The 18,358-nt window shown below is 43.2% G+C and overlaps 1 protein-coding gene across 1 annotated transcript; it reads left to right on the forward strand.

Annotated features, from left to right (window-relative positions):
- Window positions 1-1,512: 1,512 nt before the first annotated feature.
- On the forward strand, window positions 1,513-16,369 carry pgam1 (Phosphoglycerate mutase 1). Its single transcript, NM_001139777.1, is given in 4 exon segments — window positions 1,513-1,702; window positions 3,094-3,368; window positions 13,491-13,671; window positions 14,071-16,369. Coding segments are annotated over 4 exon segments (765 nt in total). The 5' UTR covers window positions 1,513-1,563; the 3' UTR covers window positions 14,241-16,369.
- The last annotated feature ends 1,989 nt before the right edge of the window (window positions 16,370-18,358 follow it).

Here is an 18,358-nt window from a genome sequence, read left to right on the forward strand (position 1 = left end):
TCATTTGAGACCAGCTACCCGTACAGCTGATGAAACTGTTGGTTTGCACAACCCAAGAATTTCTGCACAAACTGTCAGAAACCGTCTCAGGGAAACTAATCTTGGTGCTAGTAGTCCTCGCCAGGGTCTTGACCTGACTCCAGTTCGGCATCATAACCGACTTCAGTGGGCAATTGCTCACCTTCAATGGCCAGGCCACTGGCATGCTGGAGAAGTGGGCTCTTCATGGATGAATTCCGGTTTCAACTGTACAGGGCAGATGGCAGACAGCGTGTATGGCGATGTGTGAGTGCGCGGTTTGCTGATGTAAACGTTGTGAACAGTGTGCCCCAAGGTGGAGGTGGGGTTATGGTATGGGCAGGCATAAGCAACAGACAATGAACACAATTGCATTTTATCAATGGCAATTTGAATGCACAGAGATACCGTGACGAGATCCTGAGGCCCATTGTTGTCCCATTCATCCACCACCATCATCTTATGTTTCAGCATGATAATGCATGGCCCCATCTTGCAAGGACCTGTACACAATTCCTGGAAGCTGAAAATGTACCAGTTCTTCCATGGCTTACATACTCACCAGACATGTCACCCATTAAGCATGTTTGGGATGCTCTGGATTGACGTCTACGACCACATGTTCCAGTTCCCGCCAATATCCAGCAACTTCACACAGCCTTTGAAAATGAGTGGGACAAACATTCTACAGGCCACAATCAACAGCCTGATCAAATCTATGCGAAGGAGATATGTGTCGCGCTGCATGAGGCAAATGGTGGTCACACCAGTTACGGACTGGTTTTCTGATCCACATCCCTACCTTTTTCCTTTTTTTAAAGGTATCTGTGATCAACAGATGCATATCGGTATTACCAGTCATGTGAAATCCATAGATTCAGGCCTAATTTGTTTATTTCAATTGACTGTTTTCCTTGTATGAACTCAGTAAAGTCTTAGAAATTCCTGCATGTTGCGTTTATAATTTTGTTCAGTGTAAAACGGAATTATAAATGAAAAAAATTGATCGACCTATTTGACATCAAAGATGGTTGAGAATGCAGTGATGATTACTAAAACTGTCGCGATGACTCTGAATGATCCACCCAACTGATCAAAGGAATGTGATAAATCAGGTGAGATTGGGGCGCTGGTAGTTAAGTATTCTATCATAACATTTACAATCCTTCATCATTTTCAGTCCAAATTCAGTGGTTGCTTTTGATGCCACTGAAATGTGGTAGTAGTCACATTGTAGGTATCAAACTACAAAACATTATAATACAGCTATAAAATACCTGTTCACTGTGAAGGTCATGGGCCCATGTGCCCGCCTACCTTTATTTCATTGGTCGAGAAATATTCAGGAAGTAGGCCTACAGCAGCGGGATCCCATTGGATTGGTGTGAAACACAGAGTGAGAAAATAACCAATCGCATCACTCATTTTCTCTAGCTTCAAAAGTAGCTGGCTGGGTCCAGCCATTCTGTTGCTTCTTTTCAACTTGAGCAGCGGCGTTTCCTCCTTATATACGGAGCTTGTTCCAATTAAGATACTTCTATCACTATGGCCGCCTACAAGCTGGTGTTGATCCGCCACGGAGAGAGCAACTGGAACCAGGAGAACAGATTTTGTGGCTGGTTCGACGCCGATCTGAGCGAGACTGGAGAACGGGAGGCGAGGAGAGGAGGACAGGCCCTGAAAGGTGGATTCTAGTTCTATTTTATTTGACCAGCTAGTTACTTGCATTGTAGGATACTATAGCAGACACAACACATCAAATGTCCTCACTAATGCAACTGACTGATTGTACATTTCCATTCTCTGTTTATCGAAAGACCTGTGCCTGCACATTTGGCATTTTTTGCCGCTTGTAGGGATCTCAACTATTATTGATGATTTACAATAAAACATGTAGATGTGAAACCACTTGTTACACGATAATTCCATCGATTTGACATAGAATGGTGGTGTCTCCCCGTTGTCAATCACGCCCTTATTTCCACTTTGTTCATGCCCCGTTCTAATGAGTTCGATTAAGTGCACCGGGCTATGGTTTATTACGTGAACGGTCAAAAGCGGTGAGGAAGGAGCGTCTTTCTCAAATCGAACAGTAATCTTCGGCTCTCGTTCATGTTGTCAACAAGGCAGCATGATTCACTGGGAAGGTAGATAAGCTTTTGTATCAAATGCAATCACTTCTGCATGTGAAAACACAGAATCCTACTCATTTCTCAACGTGTTGGTGGCCAAAACGGGGTCACCTGGCTCACGCCCGGGACGCAGCCGGTTCCAAATCGAATGCAATCAACGCTAACCCGGTTCGCTCGGGACATTAATAGAATGCCCTCTGGTTGCCTATTAGTTCAGCCCCCTTTCACTGTGGACAAATGAGCAACGGAGATCCCGACTCCACCACTTTTGACGTCACAGCTTTTCCGAAGGATGAGAACCTGCAGTTCTAGACGTGCTGCTTCGTTATAGTAATTAAGTAATAAAATCAAGCCTTATTGTATTGGTTAGGCAAATATCTGGTGTTTCTGACTAAATAGTCATATTTGGCCCAAAACGAAGACTTTTAGTAACCCGTGCAATGTCAGATTTTTTTTCTTCTCACCTTTATTTAACCAGGTAAGCTAGTTGAGAACAAGTTCTCATTTACAACTTCGACCTAGCCAAGATAAAGCAAAGCATTGCGATACAAACAGCACAGCGTTACACATGGAATAAACAAGCGTACGTCAATAACACAATAGGGGGAAAGTCTATATGCAGTGTGTGCAAACGGCGTGAGGAGATACGGCAATAAATAGGCCATAGAAGCGAAGTAATTACAATTTAGCAAATTAACACTGGAGTGATGGATGAGTAGATGATGACGTTGCTTGCTTGAATTATGTAAAAATAGTCTACAGTAGTGTCCAGGTGTTGTACTCTCCATCGAATCCACTCCTGGTCCTGTCGACCTAGCATAAGCTTTTGTCCCAACCCAGAACTTGACCATTTGTTGATTTTCCTAGTCTTACTCTGTTGGTCCATCCACCCACCCACAAATCATCATGAGTCAAACCTGATCACAACCTTTCTCTTCCTCAGATGCTGGCTATGAGTTTGACGTATGCTACACCTCAGTTCTGAAGAGGGCCATCCGCACTCTTTGGCTGTGTCTGGACAGCATTGACCAGATGTGGCTTCCCGTCCACCGGACCTGGCGCCTCAACGAACGCCACTACGGTGGCCTGACGGGGTTAAACAAGTCAGAGACTGCTGCCAAGCATGGAGAGGCTCAGGTGAAGATCTGGAGGCGGAGCTTCGATATCCCTCCTCCCACCATGGACCCAGACCATGACTTCTACACTATCATCAGCGAGGTGAGGGACACGCATTCACACACACTCACTATTATTAATACGATTTTGCCTGATATATGACATCAGACAACAACAGAATATAAGTCTTTCTTTAGGCTAGCTCACTCGCATTGGGAAGAGCCTATAGTGGAAGTCTTGACAGATTTAAATGTTGACGATTGAGTTTTTCCCTGTGCTAGTATGTTTCTGAGGGCTACAGTAAAGCATGTCTCAAAGTATCAACATGTGTTTTCCCCAGTTCATTGATGCACCGGCCCCTTAACAGGAGACATGATCAGAGTATGGGCTGTCTGATTACATAGATGCCAAGGCCTCCGTCATGGCAACCCAGTGTTCTGTCAGAGGGGTAGTACCAGAGACTATTATGGATTGTGTGTTCTGCTGAGGAGAGCGCTTTAGGTGCTTTTTGGCAAACTCCAAGCGCGCTGTCGTGCTTTTACTGGCGCAGACAGAGATGGCCGCCTCGCTTCGCGTTCTTAGGAAACTATGTAGTACTTCTTTTTTTTGTTGTGTGTTATTTCTTACACTGTTACCCCAGGAAATCTTAAGTCTTATTACATACAGCCGGGAGGAACTATTGGAAATAAGCGCAACGTCAACTTACCAACATTACGACCAGGGATACGACTTTCCCGAAGCGGATCCTCTGTTTGGTCCACCACCCAGGACAATGGATCGGATCCCAGCAGGCGACCCAAAACAACGGCGCCGCAGAAGGTGCAGACTAGAGGTCGACCGATTATGATTTTTAACGCCGATACAGATTTATTGGAGGACCAAAAAAAGCTGATAGCAATTAATTGTCTGTTTGTAAAAGTGTTTGATTTATTTGTAATAATGACAATTACAACAATACTGAATAACTAATTAACTTAATATAATACATCAATAAAATCTATTTAGTTCAAATGAATAATGAAACATGTTCAATTTGGCTTAGATAATGCAAAAACAAAGTGTTGGAGAAGAAAGTAAAAGTGCAATATGTGCCATGTAAGAAAGCTAACGTTTAAGTGCCTTGCTCAGAACATGAGCTGGTGGTTCCTTTTAACATGAGTTTTCAATATTCCCAGGTAAGAAGTTTTGGGTTGTAGTTATTATAGGAGTATTTCTCTCTGTACGATTTGTATTTCATATACCTTTGACTATTGGATGTTCTTATAGGCACTTTAGTATTGCCAGTGAAACAGTATACCTTCCGTCCCCCTCCTCGCTCGAGCCAGGAACACATCGACAACAGCCACCCTCGAAGCAGCGTTACCCATGCAGAGCAAGGGGAACAACTACTCCAAGTCTCAGAGCGAGTGACGTTTGAAACGCTATTAGCGCGCACCCCGCTAACTAGCTAGCCATTTCACATTGGTTACACCAACCTAATCTTGGAGTTGATGGGCTTGAAGTCATAAACAGCGCAATGCTTGAAGCATTGTGAAGACCTGCTGGCAAAACGCACGAAAGTGCTGTTTGAATTAATGCTTACGAGCCTGCTGGTGCCTACCACCGCTCAGACTGCTCTATCAAATCATAGACTTAATTATAATATAATAAACACACAGAAATACAAGCCTTAGGTCATTAATATGGTCGAATTCGGAAACTATCATCTCAAACAAAACGTTCCGTATTTTATCTAATGGGTGGCATCCCTACGTCTAAATATTCCTGTTACATTGCACAACCTTCAATGTTATGTCATAATTACGTAAAATTCTGGCAAATTAGTTCGCAACGAGCCCGGCGGCCCAAACCCTGACTCTGCATGCAATGAACGCAAGAGAAGTGACACAATTTCAACTGGTTAATATTGCCTGCTAACCTGGATTTCTTTTAGCTAAATATGCAGGTTTAAAAATATATACTTGTGTATTGATTTTAAGAAAGACATTGATGTTTATGGTTAGGTACACGTTGGAGCAATGACGGTCCTTTTTCGCGAATGGGCACCACATCGATTATATGCAACGCAGGACAGGCTAGATAATCTAGTAATATCATCAACCATGTGTAGTTAACTAGTGATTATGATTGTTTTAAAAGATAAGTTTAATGCTAGCTTGCAACTTACCTTGACTTCTTACTACATTCGTGTAACTGGCAGGCTCCTCGTGGAGTGCAATGTAAAGCAGGTGGTTAGAGCGTTGGACTAGTTAACCGTAAGGTTGCAAGACTGAATCCCCGAGCTGACAAAGTAAAAATCTGTCGTTCTGCCCCTGAACAAGGCAGTTAACCCACCATTCCTAGGCCGTCATTGAAAATAAGAATGTGTTCTTAACTGACTCGCCTAGTTAAGTAAAGGTATAAAAAAAAATAGGCAAATCGGTGTCCAGAAATACCGATTGTTATGAACTTGAAATCGGCCCTAATTAATCGGCCATTCCGATTAATCAGTCGACCTCTAGTGCAGACGGAGCGGTCTTCTGGCCAGGCTCCGTAGATCGGCAGTTCGCCACCGGTACCGAGTATACTACTTGCCAATGTCCAGTCTCTTGACAACAAGGTAGACGAAATCCGAGCAAGGGTTGCCTTCCAGAGAGACAGAGATTGTAACATTCTTTGTTTCACGGAAATATGGCTCACTCGCGATACGTTATCCGAGTCGGTACAGCCACCTGGTCTCTTCACGCATTGCGCCGACAAAAACAAACATCTCTCTAGTAAGAAGGGCGGGGGTGTATGCCTTATGATTAACGAGTCATGGTGTGATCATAACAACATACAGGAACTCAAGTCTTTCTGTTCACCTGTCCTAGAATTCCTTACAATTAAATGCTGATGGCATTATCTACCAAGAGAATTCTCTTCGATTATAATCAGTCGTGTATATTCACCCACAACCCCCCCCCCCCCCCAAGCAGACACCCCGATGGCCCTGAAAGAACTTCATTGGACTCTATGTAAACTGGAAACCACATCCTGAGGCTGCATTTATTGTAGCTGGGGATTTTAACAAGGCTAATCTGAACAAGGCTCCCTAAATTTTATCAGCATATCGAATGCACGACCCGGGCCGGCAAAATCCTGGATCATTGTTACTCTTCCTTCCGTGATGCATACAAAGCCCTCCCTCGCCTTCCTTTCGGCAAATCTGACCACGACTCCATTTTGTTGCTCCCAGCCTACAGACAGACAGACAGACAGACAAACTAAAACAGGAAATGCCAGTGCTCAGGTCTGTTCAACGCTGATCCGACCAATCTGATTCCACGCTTCAAGATTGCTTCGATCACGTGGACTGCGATATGTTCCGGATAGCGTCGACAACAACATTGATGTATACGCTGATTCGGTGAGCGAGTTTATTTGCAAGTGCATCGGTGATGTACCCAGGGCAAGGTGACCGGAAACATGACTGAATACAAACAGTGTAGCTATTCCCTCCGCAAGGCAATCAAACAAGCTAAGCGTCAGTATAGAGACAAAGTAGAGTCGCAATTCAACGTTTCAGACACGAGAGGTATGTGGCAGGGTCTACAGTCAATCAGACTACAAAATGAAAACCAGCCCCGTCGGGGACCCCGATGTCTTGCTCCCAGACAAACTAAACAACTTCTTTGCTCACTTTGAGGACAATACATTGCCACTTACACGGGCCGCTACCAAAACCTGTGGGCTCTCCTTCACCGCAGCCAACGTGAGTAAAACATTTAAACGTGTTAACCCATGCAAGGCTGCCGGCCCAGACGGCATCCCTAGCCGTGTTCTCCAAGCATGCGCAGACCAGCCGGCTGGTGTGTTTACGGACATATTCAGTCAATCCCTATCCCATCCCTGTTCCCACATGATTCAAGAGGGCCACCGTTGTTCCTGTTCCCAAGAAAGCTAAGGTAACTGAGCTAAACGACTATCACCCCGTAGCACTCACTTCCGTCATCATGAAGTGCTTTGAGAGACTAGTCACCTCCACCCTACCTGACACCCTAGACGCTCTGCAATTTGCTTACAGCCTCAACAGACGACACAATCGTAATCACACTGCACACTGCCCTAACCCAACTGGACAAGAGGAATACCTATGTAAGAATGCAGTTCGTTGACTACAGCTCGACATTTAACACCCAATACCCTCCAAACTCGTCATTAAGACCCTGGGACTCGACCCCGCCCTGTGCAACTGGGTCCTGGACTTTCTGACGGGCCGCTCCTAGGTGGTGAGGGTAGGAAATATCTCCAGCCCGCAGATCCTCAACACTGGGGCTCCACAAGGGCGCGTTCTCAGCCCTCTCCTGTACTCCCTGTTCACCCAAGACTGCGAGGCCATGCACGCCTCCAACTCAATCATCAAGTTTGCAGACGACACTACAGTGGTAGGCTTGATTACCAACAAAGACGAGACGGCCTACAGGGAGGAGGTGAGGGCCCTCGGAGTGTGGTGTCAGGAAAATGACCTCGCACTCAACAAAACAAAGGAGATGATTGTGGACTTCAGGAAACAGCAGAGGGAGCACCCCCCATATCCACATCGACGGGACAGTAGTGGAGAAGTTCCTCAGCGTACACATCACGGACAAACTCAAACGGTCCACCCACACAGACAGCGTGGTGAAGGCGCAACAGCGCCTCTTCAACCTCAGGAGGCTGAAGAAATTTGGCTTATCAAAAACTCAACTTTTACAGATGCACAATCGAGAGCATCCTGTCGGGCTATATCACCGCCTGGTATTGCAACTGCTCTGCCCACAACCGTAAGGCTCTCCAGAGGGTAGTGAGGTCCGCACAACGAATCACCGGGGGCAAACTACCTGCCCTCCAGGACACCTACACCACCCGATGTCACAGGAAGGCCAAAAAGATCATCAAGGATAACAACCACCCGAGCCACTGCCTGTTCACCGCGCTGCTATCATCCAGAAGGCGAGGTCAGTACAGGTGCATCAAATCTGGGACCGAGAGACTGAAAAACAGCTTCTATCTCAAGGCCATCAGACTGTTAAGCAGCCATCACTGTCATTGAGTGGCTGCTGTCAACATAATGACTCAAATCTCTAGTCACTTTAATAATTAAAAATTGGATGTAATAAATGTATCACTAGTCACTTTAAACAATGCCACTTTATATAATGTTTACATACCCTACATTACTCATCTCATATGTATATTCTGTACTCTATAACATCTACTGCATCTTGCCTATGCCGTTCAGCCATCGCTCATCCATATATTTATATGTACATATTCTTATTCATTCCTTTGTTGTGAAATTGTTAGATTACTTGTTAGATATTACTGCATGGTCAGAACTAGAAGTACAAGCATTTCGCTACACTCACATTAACATCTGCTAACCATGTGTATGTGACCATTTGAAATGAGGAGTGGCTTCCGTCTGGTCACTCTACCATAAAGGCCTGATTAGTGGAGTGTTGCAGAGATGTTTGTCGTTCTGGAAGATTCTCCCATCTCCACAGTGGAGCTCTGTCAGAGTGACCATCGGGTTCTTGGTCACCTCCCTGACCAAGGCCCTTCTCCCCCGATTGCTCAGTTTGTCAGGGCGGTTAGCTTTAGAAAGAGTCTCGGTGGTTCCAACCTTCTTACATTTCAGAATAATTGAGGACTTTGTTCTTCGGGACCTTCAATGCCGTAGACATTTTTTGGTACTCTTCACAAGATCTGTGCCTCGACACAATCCTGTCTCAGAGCTCTACAGACAATTCCTTCGACCTCATGGCTTGGCTTTTTTTTTTGTACTGACATCCACTGTCAACTGTGGGACCTCATATAAACTGGCGTGTGCCTTTCCAAATCATGTCCAATCAATTGAATTTACCACAGGTGGACTCCAATCTAGTTGTAGAAACATCTCAAGGATGATCAATTGAAACAGGATGCACCTGAGCGCAATTTCGAGTTTCATAGCAAAGGGTCTGAATATTTATGTAAATAAGTTATTTCTGTTATTCTTTTGAAGTTTCTAAACACCTGTTCATGTTATTGTGTGTAGATTGAGGGAAAAATGTATTGTATCCATAGTAGAATATTGCTGTAACAATAAATGTGGATAAAGTCAAGGGTACTGAATACTTTCCAAGTGCACTGTACGTACATGCATCTTTTAAAGGCCCAATGCACCCGCTTTTATCTCAATATCAAATTTCTGGGTAACAATTAAGTACCTTACTGTGATTGTTTTCATCAATGGTTAACAATAAATAATTACTTCTTAGCAAGAGCAATTTCTCAAGTCAGAATTTTGGTCTGAGTGGGGAGGGGAAAACTAGCTGTTATTGTCAGAGGTTTAGAACTCTATCTTATTGGTCTATTAATTAATTTACCACATGGTGATGTCACCAGACAGGCCAAAACTCCATCCCACCAAAACAAGCTGAAATTTCAGGGGGTCTTTTCAAACAGCTCTTACACTAGAAGGGCATTATCACAATATTCAGTTTCACAGTATTATTCCAACGTCAGTGTGGAAATATACACTCAGTGGCCAGTTTATTAGGTATCTTTTCCTCCAAAACCGCCTGAATTCTTCAGGGCATGGACAAGTTGGTAAATTGGTGTCAAGGAAAACATTCCCCACACCCCCGCCACCAGCCTGTACCGTTGACACCAGGCAGGATGGGGCCATTGACTCATGCTTCTTACGCCAAATCCTGACTCTACCATCAGCATGACTCAACAGGAACCAGGATTTGTCAGACCAGGGAACATTTTTCCACTCCTCAATTATCCAGTGTTGGTGATCGCATACCCACTGGAGCCGCTTCTTGTTTTTAGCTGATCGGAGTGGAACCCGGTGTGGTTGTCTGCTGCAATAGCCCATCCGTGACAAGGATGACGAGTTAGGCGGTCCAAGATGCCGTTTTGAACACCACTGTTGTACAGCGCCATTATTTGCTTGTTTGTGGCCGCCTGTTAGCTTGCACGATTCTTGCCATTCTCCTTCGACCTCTCAACAGCTCGTTGATTTCACCCACAGGACTGCTGCTGACTTTGGTGCGACAATCAAAAAAAAACATTCTCGGTATCCCTAGACACTGTTGTGCGTGGAAAAACCCAGGAGGCCGGCCTTTTCTGAGATACTGGAACCGGCACGACTAGCACCGACAATGATACCACGCTCAAGGTCATTCGTTCTGCCCATTCTAACATTAAATCGAACAGTAACTGACTGCTTCAATGCCTTCATATAGCAAGCGATGGCCACGTGACTCACTGTATATAGGAGCAAACCATTTTTGTGAACTGGGCAATAAACTGGCCACGGCGTGTATATAAAACACATGAAAATCATGTTTGACTGAGCTGGGCCTTTAAAAATATATATTTGTATTCATGGTGCTCTTGTATATCAAGGTCTTTTGGCGTTTCAACTCTGAGTTAATGTATTGCAGAGGAGTGTGATATAGGAGGGTAAAGTTCAAAGTTCAGCTGAGATCAGAATCGATTGGTGACAGCGTCATTTGCACTGTCGGGTCGTGTTTAAAAATCACCAAGTAGGACTAGCAGAGATATACAGCACAGAGGCATGGGCCTACTGGTCTTTACAGGCTAAACGTATGGAAATATGCAATGACTTTGTCTGAGTTATTCAATGTAGAACCAAAAGCACTGGACAGTTGAAGGTGTCTTCCTTCCCAAATTGTTACATTTGTTTCATTCTTTATTTTTATTGTACGCTTATTTTACCAGGTAAGTAGTATGAGAACGCATTCTCATTTACAGCAATGACCTGGGGAATAGTTACAGGGAAGAGGGGGGACGAATGCCAATTTGGAAGCTGGGGATGATACTACTAGCCACCTAGCAATTTTATAACTAGCTACCAAGTAGCCATTTCAGGCTGCAGTATGAAACAAGTTAGTTACACAAGCTAGCTACTCTATCTTAGCTGGCATGCCTGCTGGCAAGGTTGTCCAGCTCAGTTGGTAGAGCATGGCACTTGCAATGCGAAGGTTGTGGGTTTGATTTCCCACAGGGGACCAGTATGAAACTGTATGCACTCACTACTGTAAGTCACTCTGGATAAAAGCGTCTGCTAAATTACTAAAATGTAAAGTGTTGGTAGACTTCAGAAAATTAAGAAATTACTGAAAGAATGAGAGCTTTATTCACTACATTTAATCTTTTAACCAGATTTGAACAGAAGCATATTTTAGTAAACAAACACCATTTCAGTAGAATTTTAAAAAACACAATTATTTCACCTTTATTTAACCAGGTAGGCAAGTTGAGAACAAGTTCTCATTTACAATTGCGACCTGGCCAAGATAAAGCAAAGCAGCTTGACACACAACAGAGTTAGATGGAGTAAAACAAACATTCAGTAGAAAAATAAGTCTATAAACAATGTGAGCAAATGAGGTGAGATAAGGGAGGTAAAGGCAAAAAAAGTCCACGGTGGCGAAGTAAATACAATATAGCAATTAAAACACTGGAATGGTAGATTTGCAGTGGAAGAAAGTGCAAAGTAAAAATAGAAATAATGGGGTGCAAAGGAGCTAAATAAATACAGTAACGGAGAGGTAGTTGTTTGGGCTGAATTGATAGATGGGCTATGTGTAGTAATCTGTGAGCTGCTCTGACAGCTGGTGCTTAAAGCTAGTGAGGGAGATGTGTTTCCAGTTTCAGAAATGTTTGTAGTTCGTTCCAGTCATTGGCAGCAGAGAACTGGAAGGAGAGGCGGCTGAAGGAGGAATTGGCTTTGGGGGTGACCAGAGAGATGTACCTGCTGGAGCGCGTGCTACAGGTGGATGCTGCTATGGTGACCAGCGAGCTGAGATAAAGTCCCCCCTTATCTAGCAGGGTCTTGTAGATGACCTGGAGCCAGTGGGTTTGGCGACGAGTATGAAGCGAGGGCCAGCCAACGAGAGCGTACAGGTCGCAGTGGTGGGTAGTATATGGGGCTTTGGTGACAAAACGGATGGCACTGTGATAGACTGCATCCAGTTTATTGAGTAGGGTATTGGAGGCTATTTTGTAAATGACATCGCTGAAGTCGAGGATCGGTAGGATGGTCAGTTTTACGAGGGTATGTTTGGCAGCATGAGTGAAGGATGCTTTGTTGCGAAATATGAAGCCAATTCTAGATTTAACTTTGGATTGGAGATGTTTGATGTGAGTCTGGAAGGAGAGTTTAGTCTAACCAGACACCTAGGTATTTGTAGTTGTCCACATATTCTAAGTCAGAACCGTCCAGAGTAGTGATGCTGGACGGGCGGGCAGGTGCAGGCAGCGATCGGTTGAAGAGCATGTATTTAGTTTTACTTGTATTTAAGAGCAGTTGGAGACCACAGAAGGAGAGTTGTATGGCATTGAAGCTCGTCTGGAGGGTTGTTAAGTGTCCAAAGAAGGGACAGAAGAATACAGAATGGTGTCGTCTGCGTAGAGGTGGATCAGAGACTCACCAGCAGCAAGAGCGACATCATTGATGTATACAGAGAAAAGAGTCGGCCCAAGAGTAGAACCCTGTGGCACCCCCATAAAGACTGCCAGAGGTCCGGACAACAGGCCCTCCAATTTGACACATTGAACTCTATCAGAGAAGTAGTTGGTGAACCAGGCGAGGCAATCATTTGAGAAACCAAGGCTATTGAGTCTGCCGATGAGGATGTGGTGATTGACAGTCGAAAGCCTTGGCCAGGTCAATGAATACGGCTGCACAGTATTGTTTCTTATCGATGGCGGTTAAGATATTGTTTAGGACCTTGAGCGTGGCTGAGGTGCACCCATGACCAGCTCTGAAACCAGCTTGCATAGCGGAGAAGGTGCGGTGGGATTCGAAATGGTCGGTAATCTGTTTGTTGACTTGGCTTTTGAAGACCTTAGAAAGGCAGGGTAGGATAGATATGTCTGTAGCAGTTTGGGTCAAGAGTGTCGTTTCCCCCCCCCCCCCCCCCGAGATTTGTACCCCCTAAGATTTAGGGTGCAATTCTGATATGTTTTACTAATTGGTCTTTTGACCCATCAGTTCTTTTGCCAATAATTGGGCAAAATTATCAGAATTGTGCTGCCTGTGTTAACACAGCCTATAGTGACAACTGCTGATTGTAAAAAAAAGGCTTTATAAATGCAATTGATTGACTGAAAGCAATATGGTGGTATGAGGGTTTAGGCCCAGGTTGCTGTTAGGCATTTTTCTGTTTGTTGACATACTAAATATCTCCATCTTTTATTTAGGACCGTCGTTATGGCGACCTGTCGGAAGAGCAGCTTCCATCCTGTGAGAGCCTGAAGGACACCATCGCCCGGGCACTGCCCTACTGGAACGACGAGATTGTGCCCCAGATCAAACAGGGCAAGAGGGTTCTTATCGCTGCCCATGGCAATAGCCTCAGGGGCATTGTCAAGCATCTTGAGGGTAAGTAGTAAGAACTGCCTAGAACCGTGATCTCTAGAAAGCCACAGGATGTGCAGGCTTTTGTTACAGCCTTTCACTAATACACCTGTTTTGAAATCAACTGTTCATGAACAGAATTAGTCGGATCAGGTGTGCTTGTGCTGGGCTGAAACAAAAGCCTGCACACCGTTTTTCTCCAGGACTGGAATTGGAGTTTATTCTGCTTGGTTTCTAGGAAGTACTGGTCTGTGGTAGTATTGTTTTACTTCCTACACATTCTAATCTGCACATATGAAATGTATGTGTCCATCTGTGTGCTAATTGTTTTTGTATACACTTTGTTTGTTATGATTGTTTAATTTACATTATTTATTTTGTCGTCACTGATTAACCATAACCCCTATGTGCTGCCCCCTGCAGGTATGTCTGAGGAAGCCATCATGGAGCTGAACCTGCCCACAGGCATCCCCATCCTGTATGAGCTGGACAAGAACCTGAAGCCTGTTAAGCCCATGCAGTTCCTGGGGGACGAGGAAACCGTCAGGAAGGCTATGGAGGCCGTGGCAGCCCAGGGCAAAGCCAAGAAATAAAAAGAGAAAGGGGGCACTTTGCATCATGGAGTAGGAAGTTGTGCTTATTTACAGATCTAGGGTCAGATTTTATATTAGCCTCCCATCAATTTCTAACCTTCGGAGGAGGCATGTAAAACTGACCTTAGATCAGTGTTTATGGGAAGCTTCATTCTACTCCATGTGGCATAGAGTAGGGGTAAAGGGATATGGGTTGGAGGAGGTTAGTAATACTACAGCTCTCAAAGGAGCTCACACACACACTGTACTTGCAGTCCAAGAAACATAGGCACTAAGAATGTGTGTTCATATTCAACTCTACTGTGCATAGAGAGTCTAACAAATGTGGATTATAAAGTAACTAATAAATTAGTATAGATTAAAATTGATCAAGCCACTTCTATGGGGACAACTGACTACACTATCAAATCATTCCACTGGCTTATTATTGTGTCTGTTTCCCTGTTTAACAATGGATCATTGAGATTACGAGTGTGATGATGAAGCCTAGTTTATTTGAAAATATTTAGTCCTGCGTTAGCATACTTCCTAGTCTCGCTAGAAAATAGTATATATTTAGATGTTATAGAAGAATATTTGCGCTTGAAAACGTAAACCGCTATTTACACTAAACACGTAAGGTTATACTGGTTTTTATTTTCCACTGTGCTCTGTCTCTGGTCGTACAATTCTCTGTAGAACCACTGAATCAGTAGTTGGAAGACTGTTTCCATCTCCTTCGAGAGCCATGGCAGAGACTAAATAGCTTTTTTTCCCCTCTGCCCCCTAGCCTTGGATGCTACTTCTGTGTGTCGTTTACATGTCTAGTACTACTGTGTGTGACATGTCTTTCCATCCATTTCCTGGTGAGTATTGTGGCACATGGCTACTGTTTTGTCAGTGGGATCAAATGTTTGGTACCTGCAATGTCAGTCTTTCTGCTTCAGCCAGCATCAGTGTCATTCAGGGCTAAGCATTCATATTTCACAGATAGAAATAGGTTGCACATGACAGACCAACTCTCTTCTATGTCCAAGCAAGCTGATTCTAAACATCACATTTTTATCTGCAACTTTGAGCATTCCACAACCTATGAATAGGCTTCATGGTGGAACATGCATTTTACTATAAGTTTACTTTTGCTACCCTGTATGCTGCTAGACCCCTCTAAATGGGGAAACTGCAGTGTAGGTACCTGCTCCTATAGGATATGCCGCTTATATCCTTCCCCATCCATTCCCAAGGCTTTCTCTTTTGAAATGGTTGGCAATCTTATGACTGAAAATACGATCATTTGGAATAAATGTTATTAGGGTTCATTGCGATGCACTTTTTAGATGTACAGCACTAAAACCTGTGCTGAACCAATAAATGTGTGGGAAGAAACATGATTTGGTCAGTTTGTACCATTATTTTTTTATAAATGTTATCAAAATCGAATGATTGTTTTTAGTATGAATTTCAATGCAGGGGTTTATTCATTACTCTGATCCTGTTGCAAAACGTTTTTTCAACAAAAACAATTTTTATTGGACAAATTCCTTTGTGTCCCTGCTCGTTTTCGCTCTGTTTGGTTCTTAAACACTCAACGGTTTCAATTGCAAGAGTTAATGAATGCATCCCACGGTCGTGTTCAGCATGACCATGTTTTTTTTTTTGTAACGTTCAGATAACGGCGTTATGTAGAAGAAAACAAACGCCTCCGATATGTAGAACAAGGAGTCATGTATAGGCTCTATTCGACAACGTTTGGCTACTGAACATGCACATTTAAGTGATAATGCCAGAGAAGCTGGTGTTTGGAGGATATGTGGTACGGGTGTTGTCGAGGGCCGGCAAACCGTGCCAATATATCCTCCAAACACCGGTTTCGAGGGCATTATCACTTTTATACGGGTTACCAACATATTCAAATAATGATTTATATATTTTCATGAACTTTATTTTGATTTATTCATACTACACATGAACAAAAATAGTGGTGTAAAAATACTTTAAAGTACTATTTAAGGAGTTTTGGGGGGTATTTTTATCTCATCGTTTTTTTTTAAACTGCACTGTTGGTTAGGGGCGCGTAAGTAAGCATTTCACTAAGGTCTACACTACACCTGTTGTATTCGGCGCATGTGACTAATAAAATGTTATCTGTACTTTACAATTTATATTTTTGACTACTTTTACTTTGCTACATTCCTAAAGAAAATATTGTACTTTTTACTCAATACATTTTTCTTGACACCCAAAAGTACTTCTTACATTTTGAATGCTTAGCAGGACAGGAAAATAGTCAAATTCACGCACTTATCAACCGAACATCCCTGGTCATCCCTACTGCCTCTGGTGGACTCACTAAACACACATGCTTTGTTTGTAAATTGTGTCTTGAGTGTTAGTGTGCCCCTGGCTTTCTGTAAATTAAAAAAAACAATTGTGCCATCTGGTTTGCTTTAATATAAGGAATTTGAAGTGATTTTTACTTTTGATACTTTTATTTTAAACCAAATACTTTAGACTTTTACTCAAGCAGAATTTTACTGGGTGACATTTGAGTCATTTTCTATTAAGATATCTTTACTTTTACTCAAGTATGACATTTGGGTACTTTTTCCACCACTGCAGAAATATAAACGCAACGTGCTGGTGCCATGTTTCATGAGCTGAATTAAAAAATCCCAGACATTTTCTATCCACCAAAAAGCTTATTTCTCTCACATTTTGTGCACAAATTTGTTTACATCCCTGTTAGTGAGCATTTTACCCTTTGTCAAATAATCCATCCACATGATAGGTGTGGCATATCAAGAAAACTGATTAAACAACATCATTATTTCACAGGTGCACCTTGTACTGGGGACAATAAAAGGCCACTCTAAAATGTGCAGGTTTTTCATGCAACACCATGCTACAGATTTCTTCAATTTTGAGGGAGCTTACAATTAGCATGCTGAATGCAGTTATGTCCACCAGAGAAGTTTCCAGATAATTACATGTTAATTTCTCTACCATAAACTGCCTCCAATGTCATTTTAGAGAATTTGACAGTACGTCCAACCGGCATCACAACCACAGACCACGTGTAACCACGCCATCCCAGGACCTAGAACCGTGATCTCTGGAGAGCCACAGGGTGTGCAGGCTTTTGTTACAGCCTTTCACTAATACACCTGTTTTGAAATCATCAACTGTTCATGAACAGAATTAGTTGGATCAGGTGTGCTAGTGCTGGGCTGAAACAAAAGCCTGCATGCAGTTTCTGGCTTCTTCACCTGTGGGATCATCAGAGGGAGGGTGGGGTACTGAATTGTTTATGTCTGTAATACAGCCCCTTTGTCAGGGGAAAACTCATATTGTTTGGTTGGGCCTGGCTCCCAGTCATGTGAAATCCATAGAATAGGGCCTACGGTATTTATTTCAATTGACTGATTTCCTTATATGAACTGTAACACAAACTCTTGAAATTGTTGCGTTTATATTTTTGTTCAGTATATTGCATCCTTCCACAAGATATAATCCCGACAGAAATCTAGGGTTGCTACCCAAGCCAGCTGGTCGTTCGTTCTATCGGTTAGAGACGCGACCAAGTCGTCAAGTCTTTTTGCTCTGTATCAATGGACAATACCCAGTTGTTCGCTCTAAATGTTCCATTGCCATACTGGCTGGCAACGTTCTTATCCCTTGCTTGCTAGCTAGCCAACTACGGCGAATTTACAGTCATGTCAAACAGTGCAGCCAGAATAACAACAGTAGCTGCATTTGTTTAAACTGTTTCCTAGTGACATTTATTTGGAAACATCCATAACAATGCGCGATTTCACCTGACATATAACATGTGCTCTCTCACTAGGACACTGTTGGTTAGAGGAGCTGGCCAACAACACAGCTAACACAATCACTTCAAACTGAAGCTGGAAAGACTGCAAACAAGCTGCACTTCGTTTCGTTTTATTTGTTTTCTATTGATATTTCATTGTATATATCCATAAAAAGTATGTTGATTCATGATTTCGACTGCCAGACACATTCATTACTATGCAACAGCTGGAGAATTTGAATATTGAAACAATGTTGCAAATGTCAAGAGACAGACAGCAAGTTTTATACAAATCTCCGCGGTTGAAAACGAAATGTTAGACTAAAAG

Source organism: Salmo salar, chromosome ssa01 (genome assembly GCF_905237065.1).
Source record: "Salmo salar chromosome ssa01, Ssal_v3.1, whole genome shotgun sequence".
Lineage (NCBI taxonomy): Eukaryota > Metazoa > Chordata > Actinopteri > Salmoniformes > Salmonidae > Salmo > Salmo salar.